This window comes from Crocodylus siamensis, chromosome 14 (genome assembly GCF_052110815.1).
Source record: "Crocodylus siamensis isolate JL-2025a chromosome 14, ASM5211081v1, whole genome shotgun sequence".
NCBI lineage: Eukaryota > Metazoa > Chordata > Crocodylia > Crocodylidae > Crocodylus > Crocodylus siamensis.
The window spans coordinates 9,430,892-9,445,130 of NC_143408.1; the positions used below are offsets into that span (position 1 = coordinate 9,430,892).

Genomic DNA, 14,239 nt, shown 5'->3' on the forward strand with positions numbered 1-14,239 from the left:
CCACTGCACTCTGTTCCCCAGCATCAGTTACTGCCATATCGCTGCTGCTAATGCTTAGGCCACAATGTGTAGGAGTCCTGTGATTAAATTAAATGGCTTGTTAGGAAGGGGTCCTGAGATGTTCCCAGTTGCTATTGTAGTCCCCAGGGAAAGCACCTCTTCAACTTCCCATTCTTCCCTGTCCCCCCAAAACGACTCAGTCTATATAGCACTCTTGGGAGCCCCGCTAGAAGTGTTTTCCCCATTATACAAAGGGGAACAGAGGCCTAGAGAGATGAAGGACAAAATGGAAAACCACCTGCCAAAATATTGTTGTAAAGGTCTGGCCCAGCACCAGTTGGAAACTTGTCCTGTGACAGAGACAGATATAGAAAGCAGTCCTATTGCATTACAGTAGCAATAGGATCACCCTTTCTTGAAATTGCCTGCCTCCTTTGCTGCAAAGACACTTGTTTCTATGGTCTGTTACCCCAACAATTTCTGACCAAAACACTGCCTTGAAAGTGGCTTGCATCTTGCAAAGATGTCACCCCTTTGCCTAAATGAAATAAGCTAGCTCTGAATACTGTGCCCTTGAATGTGCCTCCTTTTGCAGCCAGGGGTGGATGTGACAGAGCCAACAGCTTTTCCTTCTCACCCTTCTTTGCTTCAGCACATTTCTTCAGACTCCTAAGGAAGCAGGGTTTGAACATATCGGGTCCACAGCTCTACCAAGGGCTCCTGAGATCCTTTCTTAACACACCCCAGGGAGAGGAACTGTGCCATTCACCTGGCCCATGGACTGGCCCCACGCTACTCATCCAGCTTGTGCGGCTTGATGAGTTCGACCCTCCTGCTCTAGAGGAAAGGCCGAGAAAACACAACACTTCCGTAGCAGGAGGAGGGCCCCCCCCAGGCCAACCTGCTGGGCCTTCTTCCCGTGACACACACTGACACTGGAATAGCTAAGCCCCTGTCTGCCAAGACCCCCCTGTAACAAGAACGGCTGAATGAACTCCCCTCTATGTCCAGCTCGGCAAATGTCCCTCTTAACAAGAACCGCTAGGTAATGCAAACACTGCCATGACAAATTACCAGTGACAGGAATGGCCGAACCCACGCCACCTGCAATACACTCCTGTGAGAGAAATGAAAAGCCTCCTAAACATGGTTTTATGGCAGAGAATGAGTTCATCCTGCAACAACCATTTTTTCATAGCAATGGTTAAGACCCCCAACACACCTGCGGAGAAGAAGGATCCCCTCCCCTCAACTGATGCCCAAGACAGGGATTAACACCGAGCCCCCCACTGACAACAAGACAGGAGGGGACTCTCTCGGTAACATATTCATCCAGCCTCCACTCCTGCAATGCACACTTCTGTGACAGGTATGGCTTTTTTCTCTTTCTGGCCTTCACACCCTGTGCAGCAACGTGCAATAACAGCTGTCTTCCCCCAGTGCATCCTTGCGACGGAAATGGCTGAATCCCCACTGCACAGCTGGCTTGGCCATGGTTAAGCTCTCAGTATACCTCCTGATTGCAACGGGGATCCCTCTTCTATTCAACCCTGTGACATGAATATCTGAGACACCTCCTCCCAACAGAGCTCTCTACTAGGAATGGCTTAATTGCCCCCAGGACACCTCTGTGATAGAAATTGTTTTAAGTCTCCATACCTGTATGACAAGAATACCCAAGAATACCGGATACCCCTGTAACATGCATTGCTGAGCTGCAGCCTCCAATGCATCCCTGTGACAGGAATGGCTGAGCCACTTCATCCCTGACACGGTGTCACAGGCACATAAAGCCACTTACCACTTTGTCCACACAGTATTAAGCCATGGAAGTAATGTTAGGAGTATAAGTGTCCATAAGTGGCAGGTGTTCCAGCCACCCATCCATCATGCACAAAAGAGGTCTAGACCTGGGGTTCCCAAACTGCAGTATGCGGACCCCTGGGGGTACACAAGACATCTCTGGGGGGCGGTACATGGAAGAAATTGTATAATGGCAGCTTTAATTTTCGTTATAATAATTGGCATTTAAGGGGTTCAAATATAAGGATTGCTGGTAGGGGTACGTGGGCAGCTGGTAAATCTGGAAAGGGGTACGCAATAAGAAAAAGTTTGGGAGCCTCTGGTCTAGACACCAGAGGGGGTTGTAACGTTGGGGGTTGCAGGTGGCTGGCCTTTTGCACCTTTCCCAGGGTGCAGGTGTTTAGTTGATATTCGGTGGTAAGCTGCTGTCTCTCACCTTTCTTTACCCTTGAGTTATGCAATTGTGAAATACCTTTCTTGGTTTCCTTCATGCCTTTGGGCATTGCACTAGAAAATGTCCATGTGGACAGTGGTTGCTGTCTCCAGGGTGCATCTTTTCCTACCTGCTGGATGAGCAGCATAGCTCCATCCTTTCTTCCCGCTCTTTGTTCAGACCGGTTTCATTCTTGAATGCAAATGTTCTCCTGTTTGCCTCATTAATGCCACCATTCGAAGGCAGTTAGTCTCCTACAGAGAGCAAACTCAGCTCAGTCAGTGCCTTACTAAAGAGGGCTGTGTTTACTATGAAGAAAAGTCCAGGTGTCCCTTCCTGCCTGCTGCCCCTTCCTTCCAAGCCCTGCCTCCGCTGCCCCCATTCTGCTGCCAAAGGAGAGTACACAACTGGGCTTTCCGCTCCTTACAGCTTGTGTACTAGGGCTAATTGCTGAAAGGCACTCAGTAGCCCAGTTTTGCACCTTGTTAGCACGGCAATTAGCTCTCTTTACCCATCCTGATTGCTCTTTTGCATATTTGGTTTAATTCATCTTTTCCCGGGGTTATAAATGTGGCCCCGGAGAGACACTGACAGTTGTGCAAGGAAGCCTAGAAGGAGACAGTCATGCTGCGAGTCCTGCTGCTCCTGCTGCTCCTGGTCAGGAAGCAGGGCTGCTCACCCAGGCCCCACCGTGTCCTGCCAGGCGAAGATGCAGGAGACAGGAGAGCCGAGGCTATCAGGAGGCTTCTGGAGTTATTTGGCCTAGAAGACCCTCCCCGTTCCCCCCACCATTTCAAACAGCCTCCCCAGTACATGGTGGACTTATATAACACGGTAGCAGATGCTGATGGTGTCACCAAGAACCCTGACATCCTAGAGGGAAACACCGTCCGCAGCTTCTTGGATAAAAGTAAGACCCCTGGCAACCTCGGTTGTACTAATGCTCTTATCTGTCAAGAGTTTGGTGCCCTGAATGCCTCTTGGCCACTGGAAGCCAAGGGGGAGACCCCGAGAAGGCAATGCTCCTGGTGTAAGTGAGCACAGCCTGTGCGGCATTAGAAAGCCTTTGCTGCTGTGTTTTGAATGTGCCCGCATGACGCTGTTGCTTAATGTGACACTTTGCTCCAGTTCACAGTGATAATATGCATTTCCTGTTCATCCTGTCAAGCGTGGCTAAGAATGAGAAGGTCCTTACTGCCGAGCTGCATCTTTTCAGAATGAGGGCCAGGGTGGCTGATGGGCCTGCCTACAAGAGACATCACTTTTGCCAGGTAAGGCGAGTGAAAGCGTGCACGTGCGTCTGCTTAGAAACTGCACTAGACAAAGTCTGCTCTGAGTGAAACCGCTATGCATTTGAATTTACCTTACCTTTACTAAGAGTTTGATTAGGCTTCTGGCTTGTATCCTGAACGTGCCCAAGCTGATTACTTATTGACTTAAGTTCAATTGACACAAGCCAATTTTAAAATCATTTTAGCATGTCCATACGAAAAACTCTACCACTTCAACTGAACCAGTTTCTAATAAAACCCATGCAGCTTGGAGTGGACCTTAGGCTGACTTGGATAATTTCCCCCTCCGCTCCTTTGCGATAGACGTTTCAAGGAGGTTTTTCTTAACCAGCAGAGTTTGGTCTTTTCCTCTCCCAACAGGTGAGTGTCTATCAAGTCCTGGACAAGAGCAAACTAGATTCCTCTGAAGGGAAGAAGCTGTTGTCAGCCAGGCTTATCTCTCTACAAGGCTCAGGCTGGGAGGTGTTTGCCATCACACAAGCTGTAAGTGTCTACAGTCCAAATTAAAATGTGCAGAGGGGGGAAGAACAGAATCTCTGTTGTATGGCCAAACTGCAGCGCATAGCCATTTAAATTACAGGACTCCCCATACTTGCCCTACAGATCCCTTGGCTCAGGGGGTTGATTGCTGAGGGGAGGGATTGTTTGTCAAAGCTTAGGTGTGCAGACAGGTGATAAAGTAACATCTCACTGCCTGAACCTCTTGAGATGTCCCTGTAAGCCAAGCTCCTCTTCTGCTGTCCTAACACTTAAGCTCTGCAGACTGACCTTTCCCAAAGCAGGGCTACGCTGCAAATATATATATTTCAGAAATATTTATGTTTCTGCTGCATATTTGCAAGGTGGTGCCCCAGCACTGTATGGATATATGTGGGATAATATCTGAAGCAGAGTGTACATTTTTGGGGTGATACCAAATGCCGTGTGTTTTTAGGAACCTTGGTAAAAAGCACTTTAAATATCATGGACTAGTTTTGTGGATCCCAACTTCAAAGGAAAAAGAAGAAAAGTATTTTTCAGAACTATTATAAAAATGTAAGAAATAAACTGTAGAGAAAATGCCACAAGGGGTGGCCAGTTGTACATCTGCTTACCTCTGTAAAGGTGTTTGATGGACCACATAGCTCTAAATCAGAGTTTAGCTGTAGGGTGGGAGCTGGTGATGGGCTGCAGGGATTGGGATTAGGGATTTATTTCATTTCCATTTCTATTGCGTTTTTATTTTCATTATAGTCACACTTGATATTAAGGTTACATTTATAAGTAGTTTATGAAGGATAATAAATGATTAACAGATAAGGTCTGTGGCAGGTGCCTACAGTCACCGCAGTGCAAGGTTTACTGGATGATAAACTTGGTTACAGGCAGTCCACTGATTTGCTGGACCCTATAACACAAGATTAGTCACTTAAAATCTCCATTAGTCATGGTTCAGTCAGGTCCATAATTGCAGCTCATCATAAAAGGAACCCTACTATTAAACATTGCTGGTTTCTACTGCAGGGGTGTCTACAGCTCACATCGGGAATCGGGGCCCCATTTGTCTGGTGCTGCACAAATACACACCAACAAACAGCCTCTGATCAAAGTGCTTTTAGTTAATGTTTCCTAAATTGAGTGGTAGTCCGGGGAGGGGTGGGGGATCACACAATGACAAACATCAGACTTTTTCATCGTTTTGGTGAAAGGCAAGAGGTGAGGAGAGGAAGGCTGATGTGCTGCAGATAAAGCCTGGCTTTCCTAAGTGGCCAGAGTGTTTATGAGACCCCCAGCCTTACACTTGGCAGTGCATAGCTCATCTCTGTCGCTATGAAGTGTCCAACTGAAGGCATAAGTGCATTGCATGCTGCTGACAACAGGGTCATGGCATTATATCATCACAGGGCCCTGGGGCAAGAACTGTCACTTTATTACGTGTGTGTATAGCACCTAGCACATTGGGTCCTGCTTCCTGATTCAGCCCATGGACATTAGCACCGTTGTGACTGTTCTTGTCACAGTCAGAGGGTCTGAGAGTAAAGGGCACCCCCTTGGTCCACTGCGAATTGACTTTAAGTAGCACGGATGACGGCTGGCTCTTTATGAGCTCCCCAGAAGGAAATGACTGGGATGGGGACAGGAAGGATGATTTCCACTTGTCGCCCTGAGCAGCCAGGATTCAGGCTGGAGGGGCGGGGGCGGGGGGGCTACTCATACTCGGCGCCTTCATCTGTCTTGGCATCAGTAAGCATTGGTGTTGTATGCATTAGCCTTCGCCAGAGGGGGGCTGGCCTTATTAACTGGAGGGGCAGTTGGAGATGTGGATTTCTTTCAGAACTGACATGTTTTCAGTGGGTTGGAAGAAAGGTATGTATAGCCCCTGTCAGCATACTGAACCTCATGATGCCATTCCCGGAGCAGGGAGCTGCCTCTTTAACCCCTCTGAGACAACTCTGAACGCGTTTCGGTTTGCAGGTTCGTGACTGGACTGAAGATGAAAGCAGCAACCAAGGCCTCCTGGTCAGTGTTCGTGGCTTAGCAGGGGCTTCAGTGGATGCCCCCCACATGGTGCGATTTGCGTCAGGAAGAGATCACCATGAAAGCAAGAAGCCGATGCTGGTCCTGTTTACTGATGACGGGAGACGAGGAGCTTCTGGGCCAGCCAACATCTCCCCAGGTGAGGGAAACGCCCCTGCACTCTACAGGGATGGACGCAGAGTTACTGCAATCATGAGCGAGTTGAAGTGTGACTTTTGCCCCAACGGGACTGTGCTCAGTTCCTTCCTTGCTACTTTACCGACAAAAATAAGGTTCACTGCTCTGTCAGAGCCTAGAATACAACTATAGGGTAGGAAGCTGGTCTCTACCTCCTGTTTGACTTTTCCAGTTTTACTTTTTATGTTGATTACTGATGCAGACGCATGAATCGGAGAGAACGCAGTGTGGCTATGATCCCAGAGTGAGTTTGCAGGGCTTGCAGCTGGGATTATATCAAAATGATGAAAACTCAGTGTAGGGTCAGTGGAAGTCTTCGTCCTCGCTGATGCCATGGGGATAAAGCCCATTCTCAGAGAAGAACAACTGTAATTCTCTAGCCTTTGCAGTTTTCCTTTCTGTGAAATGGGCACAATAATTGCCCTTTCCCCCCGCCAACCCCTCTGGAAAACACCATGGGAGCTTCAGGTGAAAGGGGATTATTTACCAAGTGTAGCTATTGAAGTTCCTTGGTCTTAGGCTGTTTTAGGAAACAGGAATAAGACAATCGCTCTGTCAAATTGCTAAACTGAAAACAAATGAAAGAAGTGGTTTTCCTTCCAACCTGTGGAAGCTATCTGCCAGCAGAGCTTCCTGCTGCAGAGTAGTGAGTGCTGCCCTGGGGGTGGACACGAACAGCTACAGTTGTGTTAAAGCAGGGTAATTTAATGTCATGCTTTAGGTTATAAACTGGTCTCCCAAGGGTTTAGGACCCTTCTCCTTACACAAAACATTGCACTGTTTAGCCATATGTTTTACGAGGCTGGCCTCTTCCAAGTACTGTCCCCATGTAGGACTGGATAAACCCAATATTCTGGCCTGGTAAAGCCTAGCTTACACTTGGGCACGTCCACACAAGACATATACTGCAGAGTTGCCTAACTAGCTCCATAATAAAGTTTCAGCATCTACACATGTGGCCCTATAAGGCCACAGTAAACTGATAAATGCTGCCATAGGTTAGTACTTGTAAACGCTATCCTGCGGCGGTGTTATTTAGTGCGCTACAATGCATGTGTACATGCTAATGGGGCTGGATGGGGGGCATGAGGGTGCTTCAGTGCCGGCTAGCTTCACACCAGGGCACCCCTGTGCCCCAGCCAGCCCCTCCGCATCACGTTCAACCAAGTCAAAGCAGCTCCAGGCTGGCGGGCTGCTGCAGTCCTGGCACATGTGTAAACGCAGATCCCAGAAGCAATAAACACTGGCATGAACTGTGCCGGAGTTTATTCAATCACATTAATAGCATGTGTAGAAGCGCCCCACGAGTCTTAAGTTCTGTTGCAAACAACAGGACGTGACGGGTTTGTAGTTCCCTTGGCAGTTAACAGAGGAAACTCTTCATAACAAATGCTTTAGAGATCTTTTGTCTGAACATGGATGCAGACATTAAAACATACATTTACCTTTCACTTGCACTATATCCGTTCCATTATGAATGTGAGCCCCTCTTTTCTGTGTCTCTTCTCTCCTGGAGTTGCCCCGTTGAAACTCTGGACATAAGTGGGGGCGCTCCTGATTTAGTCTGTGGGAAAGAGAGAAACCAGACCCAAAGGGCCCAGTGATCCAGATATAAGCAAGATTTTTGAGAAACGACTAGATGGTAGGGTTGGTAACTGGTGGGCAAAGCCTGGTGAAGGAGACAAACTTCACTCTCACTCTTACTTCAGTTCATATGTTCAATTTAATGACATTGTTCTCATCTTATTGCTCTTGCCTAGACATAAACCCTCAGACTCCCGTCCCCCCTGCTGAGCCGATGGCACCAAAACTGAATGGCCCACGGATCACCCGCTCGCTGGATCCAGTCCTGCCCTGCCAGAGACACCCCCTCTCAGTAGACTTTGAGGAAATTGGCTGGTCTGGATGGATCATTTCACCACGAGGGTACAACGCATATCACTGTAAAGGTTCTTGCCCCTTTCCTTTGGGTGAGAACATGAGGCCAACAAACCACGCTACAGTCCAGTCTATTATCAATGCTCTCAAACTGAGCGAGGGAGTGAACAGCCCCTGCTGTGTCCCAGACAAACTCTTCTCCATCAACCTCCTCTATTTCGATGACGATGAGAACGTTGTCCTTAAACAATACGATGACATGGTGGCTGGGAGCTGTGGCTGTCACTGAAGCTGGTTCTCGAAGGAGGAGCAGGGACGGGCCAGTGAGGCAAGGAAACTCCCTAAAATGCAGAGCGGGCTGCTTCCGGGAGCCCTCCTGAGAGTTTCTCACCCGCCTGAGGCTGTGCTGTGCTTCTCTGCTCAGGCTAGCAGGCAAAACGCCTGCCTTTTCAAGTCTCCGTCCTGTATCCATATCTCTAGCCACCCTCCCCTGGATCAAAGGGGCAATTACACCGAATGCCTACAGGGCCTAGGAAATGCTTTGATTAATGAAAAGCAACCTGTGGCAGAGTTCCCTTTGGCAGCCCAGATTCCCTGGAGGTGTTGGTGTGCTCTTTACAACATGGTTAAATCTGTGAACTATTGTGAAATCCTTGGGCTCTGCGCATTTGAAAGAAATTGAAATGAAATGATAGAACAAAGCTTTCCAGTGCCAGGCAAGAGGAAAGCCAAGTCCCACAGGGTAGTGTGGAGACCGCTGCTAGGCATCATTGTCCGTGGAAAGGCCTCCCTGCCGATTGTACAATATGTATATAGCAGAAGCACTAATATATGATGGAAAAACTCCTGTACAGTATGCCTGTAAATATGACCTTTTGCTACCTGTAAAATGATTTCAGAGTGCCTATTAAATGTAGGAGAGAAGTGCTTGTGATGAGGCTTCCTTTGCAAGTGATGAAAGAGCTTCGCTGTTGTTATGGGCTCTTGAATCTGGGAGAGAGTCATGCTCCTCTCTATTACACAGTGCAGCTCTGCCTTTCTGAGGCCCCTGGGTGCCATTCGTATGGGCACAGCCCCTACCTTCCTATGCACTTACTGCTCCCAGTAATGCCAAAGGTCGTGAAACCACCATGAGACCTGGGATTTCAAAGTCAAAATAACTCCGACTCGCAATCTCCCAATCCAACCCTCATATCTCCAGATTTTTCTAGTTAGTAAATGGAGGAAAAAGGGTGTGTGGGGGGGAAAGGGCCCCACAGTGAGGGAGGGAGGGAGTGGGGCAGGGGGGCATGGGGCCCTGGGGCCAGGGCGGGTTGTCCAGAGGTGCAAGGGTCGGGGGGAAGCTTCCCGCAGCAGCGTGCACCCCTGGGGCAGGCATGGAGTCACTTGCCCTCAGCGGGGCAGAGGCCGGCTGCCTGCTGCGGGCTGGGGCTCTGCGCCCTGCTGCCTTGCCCCAGGGAGCTCAGGGGAGGTCCAAGCAACAACACCTATGTGTTATTTCACTCTCGCCTCCAGCAGTTTCCTAATGCTATGTATGACACTTGGCCAACTATCTGTTGACATTTTTGACATGTTTAGAAGGTCACTGTAGCAATTATTGACTTTGAGCTCTGGCTGATGAAGTTCTGGTTTCAGGAGGTGGCAACACTCACTGCAGTGATTGGGCATAATTTTTACTTCCAAAAGGAGCAAGGGCCCCCGGAAATGGATCCAGGGGCCAGCCTAGTTTAGCCAACATGACAAATCGCTCCTTTTCACAAAAAGCAGCCAAATCTGTGGTTGCCGTAGTGTTCAGACGAGAGAGAGAAATGAAGCTAATCCAATCCACAGGTTCGGCCCTTGTGTTGAGCGTCAATAATGGACTCTCCAGACCTGAGTCAACTTGTCTTGGATTCTTCAGTTGACTCTTCCACTCCTTACAGCACGCGGTGAAACAGCCGCGAAGGATTTCAGACCAGTCCCTGGTGGCTGCTCTATCTTAGAAAGCATTCGATGAGACTCACTGGCTCCCTCACCATCCAGATCATAATGTTGTACAAAGTCCTTTAGCTCTAGATGTGATGTCCCTTGATCACCAAATCCTACGCGTGTGTGATTCTGAAAACTGGCCTTCTGCCACTGCCAATAAACAGGGCTAATCCTGTCCCAATCTTCTTTCAAACACAGGTTCAAAATAGCAGTTGCTTAGCCTTGGGAATGCAGATGAGACTGAACTGATTTCTCTGCTCAGATGCTCTTTGCCTGCTAATCACCAAATGTATATCCACAAGCAGTTGTGATGGCAAAATATCCCCCTCCCACCCACCCCAGCCTGGCTGACTGCTGGATAAGGCAGCTGTGACAAGGAGTTCAGATTAGATCAGATCCTGGGCCTTATCAGTTTACCTAAACTATTGGGGAGGAATTTTATGTCACATTTTGTGCCCAAATGGCAGTTACCCAGCTATGCAAGTGACATTTTTGGCACATACACACAGATGAGGGATTATCCAGTCCTCTCTCCAGAGCTCCTTTTGAAGCTGAGATACTGCCCCTTGCATTTAATAGTCAGCAGATAAAATAGCTGGAACACAGTAGAAAAGCTGGGAGAAATGGTCCAGGCTAAAATCCAAGGCCTACTTCCTTCCGGAACAATATCCAGCTCACTGGGCACATTTACACATGGGCTTTAAGTGCAATAGCCCAGTTTACTGTGCATTAAAGCATCACATAAAAACTGCAAATATGCTAATGCATAATAAAATAGGCTTTCACTGCTGAGCATTAGGGCAGCCTAATGTGCATTTATTTAGTACCTCACATTGGAGGACTAAAAGTAATGCACATTAAGAAAAGCACATTAATGCACATGTAGACATGCCCACTGGGCCACACAGTCTGTCGCATACACTCTTCCTCCTGTTCCCACGTCTACTTGTCTTGGCTACCCAGGGGGCCAGTTTCAAAAGGAGGGCTGTGGAAGGGACTTGGAAATGCCCTACTGGTGTGTTGGTTAGAGCACTGTACTGGGAAATTGAAATACAGATTCAAAACCCCAAGGGTGGAAGCTATCCAAACTGCTACAGCGAAGGAGCATGGGGAGGGCGAGTATTGAGGAATGGGAGGTAATGACTGCACTGCTGCCACTCCATCTTCCTAAGGTGCTAGGTAGAGTGCCAAGCACGCTGTGATCCCTAAACAAGCCTCAGATGCTAAGCCCCACAGGCACTGGCACTGGTAGATCCTAGGGCTGGCAGAAAGGTGTCTAATACCCTAAGGACAGTGGTTAAACAGTTGACGTTTATCATAAAACAAGCAATCCACTAAAGGAGTCGGGCTCCTCTGGCCTATTCCTTGGCTGCTTCTCCAGGGCAGGCTCTGCTAGCAATACAAACACTTACTTGTCTCCAGGCCAGTATCCTTCTGCGGCAGATCTCACCAGGGCCCCTGCACTGCCTTCTGCCCATTTCTCACAGACTGATCCTAGATTTCCCTACAGAACAAATCCTGTGATCTGCCAGCCACATCCTCTCCATGCACAGCTCCTTGGTCACTGTGGCAGCCTGCTCAGTACACACCTCACAGGTAGGTTCCCTTGATACACCTGGATTGCCATGCAGCTGCTATTTCCCCAAGTGTGTTTATTTTTGGGATCAGGCTCTTTCCACAGTTTCTGTCCCTTCCCCTCCTGCTAGGGGACAGGGGTTAATCTGAGTGTCCAGCCCTAAGTGTCTGAGGTCAGCGGAGAAGAGCTCAAGAGGCGTGCTGATTTCCTGCTTAGCAAATTTATCACATGAATTTTGAGCACCATTGTGCAGTATCTAAACCCCTTTGGCTGTGTCCAGATGAGCAGGAGCCAGTGTGCACTGCCCAAACCCATAGCTTAACCAACTGGAGCTGCACTCGGCTGCAGGCCAGGCTCCCAGCTGCAGGAGTGACATGGCTGCAGTGTTTCTGGCCCCCAGGACCCCAGGTAAGGCTGCTGGGGCTAGCTGCTGGTTGTTGACCCCAACCTTCCCCACCCCACCCAGGGTAATCTGCCGGGTGCCAGAGGGCACATGGCACAGGTATTCCCCAGGGACAGCTAGCAGTGGCACAAGGTGTGCTGCTGGTAGTTGTCCCTGGGGAACCAAATGTCTGTGCTCATCTGGACATGGCCTTTGAATGCCAGCTTGATTCCATGTCTGACCTGCACCCGTTCGGTATGGCATCCTGTCACCTCCCCTGGAGCCTTTATAGGGGTGGCAACCTGCAGCATGCATGCCACCAGTGGCACAGGCAACTTCTGTGTGCGACACTTGGCAGATTGGGGAGTGGACAGGTAGCACAATGGCAGATAGGACTGAGAGCAGAAAACAGATCAGGCAGGAGAAGGGGATTAGAGTGGCACTCTTAAGTAAAGGCCTGGGGCTAATTTGTGGCATACCTGCCAAAAAAGTTGACCACCACTGATGTAGGTTAATGAGTCCGAAGCTTTGGATTACAGAACTAGGTCTTTTGGCTTGAGCAGTAGGAGACTGTTTTTCCAGGTCTGGTCCCTGCTGCAGATCCACCCGTGGGTAGGGTACATGGATGCACTTGCTCTCAGCCCACTGAAGTACACAGTAACCCAACCCTGGGGGTAACACTAATGAATTGTCAAGATGGAGTCAGGTCACATCTGCTTTGCCCTCTGCTTCCTCCTGATTATGATGTGAGAAACCTGCCCCAGTACACTTCAGTTAGCAAATGGGTTGTGCCTGAGAAATCGGGATATTCGAACTAAAAAGCCTGAGCAGTTTAGCCTTGTATTAAAGGTGAGATATGGTGTAGAGGGTCATGTGGGTCTCACTAGCTTGGCAGGAGCTTAGGGGGGAACTGGTCATTCAGACTATCATTCCCTGCTTTGACTCAGAGGACAACAAATACTGCAGTCCTAGAAAGGGACTTTTTATTTGTCCTTCCCACCAGCTCCCATTCACTAGCCAGTGCAAGGTATGGATGGAGCACTTCTCACCCCTCTCTCATACCGCCTGGCCCAGCTGCTCAGGCCGGAGGGGAGTGTACAGTGGCCACATCTACATGAGCGGTGGCCTGTGCAGTTGTTACTGTACAGTCATTTAGTACTTGCTTAACCAACTACTAAATGACTGCACAGTAACCAGCGTTATTGCCCAGTATCGTCACCGCACAGTTTTTTTTAGATGCTCCTGCGCAGTAGCTCATTACTACTGTGCAGGAGCATCACCGTCACAGTTTGTGCCTGGCAACGCTACGGCACCGTAGCATCTCATGTAGACATGCCCACTGAGTACTAAATCCAGGCATTCAAAACTCTTGAGTCAGGCTCCCTGCAGTCATGAGACTGGCATAAAAATGATGGACTCTATTTTTAAAAGCTGCATGCTGTTTTTCTTTTTCACTTCGCTTCTGTGTTTGGTGCACGCTACCAAAGGGGTGTGCAGGGGTTCCCATGCGAGGGGCAGCCTCAGGCATTTGCCTGTCCTGCCGTCCTGTCTCTACACACATGCAAGTCTGGCACACCTGCTTTGACTAGTGCTTTGCCCTGTGGGTAACCCAGTGATGCAAGGCAAGAGAGCAAATGTGGCCCACAGAAAACATCAAAAACTTGAATGAGCAGGTATTGAGTTTTCTCCCAGTAAAAATAAGCAGAAATTAGTTGAGTGTTGTGTTCTATGCACAACAGCTATAGCCTTAAGATGAACTATCTGATTTGCAATGTTAATGCTTAATATATCTGTTACTTGCCCCAATGGAGTCCCCTGTGGTTCAGTGGTGGACTCCTTGTCCGCCACACGGGGGACCACAGTTCAGCACAAAAATCCAACCATGGAGGCACCAAACATCTACACCTAGCCTGGCCTTTGGGTTCTGTCTCAGTGGCCTAAAGCTGGGATAGACGGTCTGGATGGCCTCCACTCCTCCAAAAACTTCGGCATAGATATGTGCACTGAAGGTCTGGGTGGCCTGTCATGCACACACCATGATCTGGAAGGATCAATAGTTGCCAAACTTGCTTCAGTCCCAAGCCTGTTTTCTTCAGATTTCACTTGCTGTTCTGAACTTGATGATCTTTATTAAAAAATGACAGGTTTGAGTCCTTCGGTTGCAGTAATTTAGGAGCTAGTATAAGGGCACTGACTTTCTGAGTTACCCATTA

General features: G+C 48.8%; 1 protein-coding gene across 1 annotated transcript; it reads left to right on the plus strand.

The window, feature by feature from the left end:
- Positions 1-2,860: 2,860 nt before the first annotated feature.
- On the plus strand, positions 2,861-8,573 carry LOC149853341 (bone morphogenetic protein 2-like). Its single transcript, XM_090027925.1, has 5 exons — positions 2,861-3,146; positions 3,365-3,507; positions 3,889-4,011; positions 5,983-6,184; positions 7,983-8,573. Exons 1-5 carry the CDS (start codon positions 2,861-2,863, stop codon positions 8,387-8,389), a joined length of 1,161 nt encoding a protein of 386 aa, XP_089884051.1. The 3' UTR covers positions 8,390-8,573.
- Positions 8,574-14,239: the final 5,666 nt, after the last annotated feature.

Coding starts and splice junctions, on each gene's coding strand:
- LOC149853341 (XM_090027925.1), top strand. CDS start 2,861: ATGCTGCGAGTCCTGCTGCTCCTGCTGCTCCTGGTCAGGAAGCAGGGC. Junction 3,147..3,364: donor CCGCAGCTTCTTGGATAAAA/GTAAGACCCCTG, acceptor ACTTTGCTCCAG/TTCACAGTGATAATATGCAT. Junction 4,012..5,982: donor TGTTTGCCATCACACAAGCT/GTAAGTGTCTAC, acceptor TTCGGTTTGCAG/GTTCGTGACTGGACTGAAGA.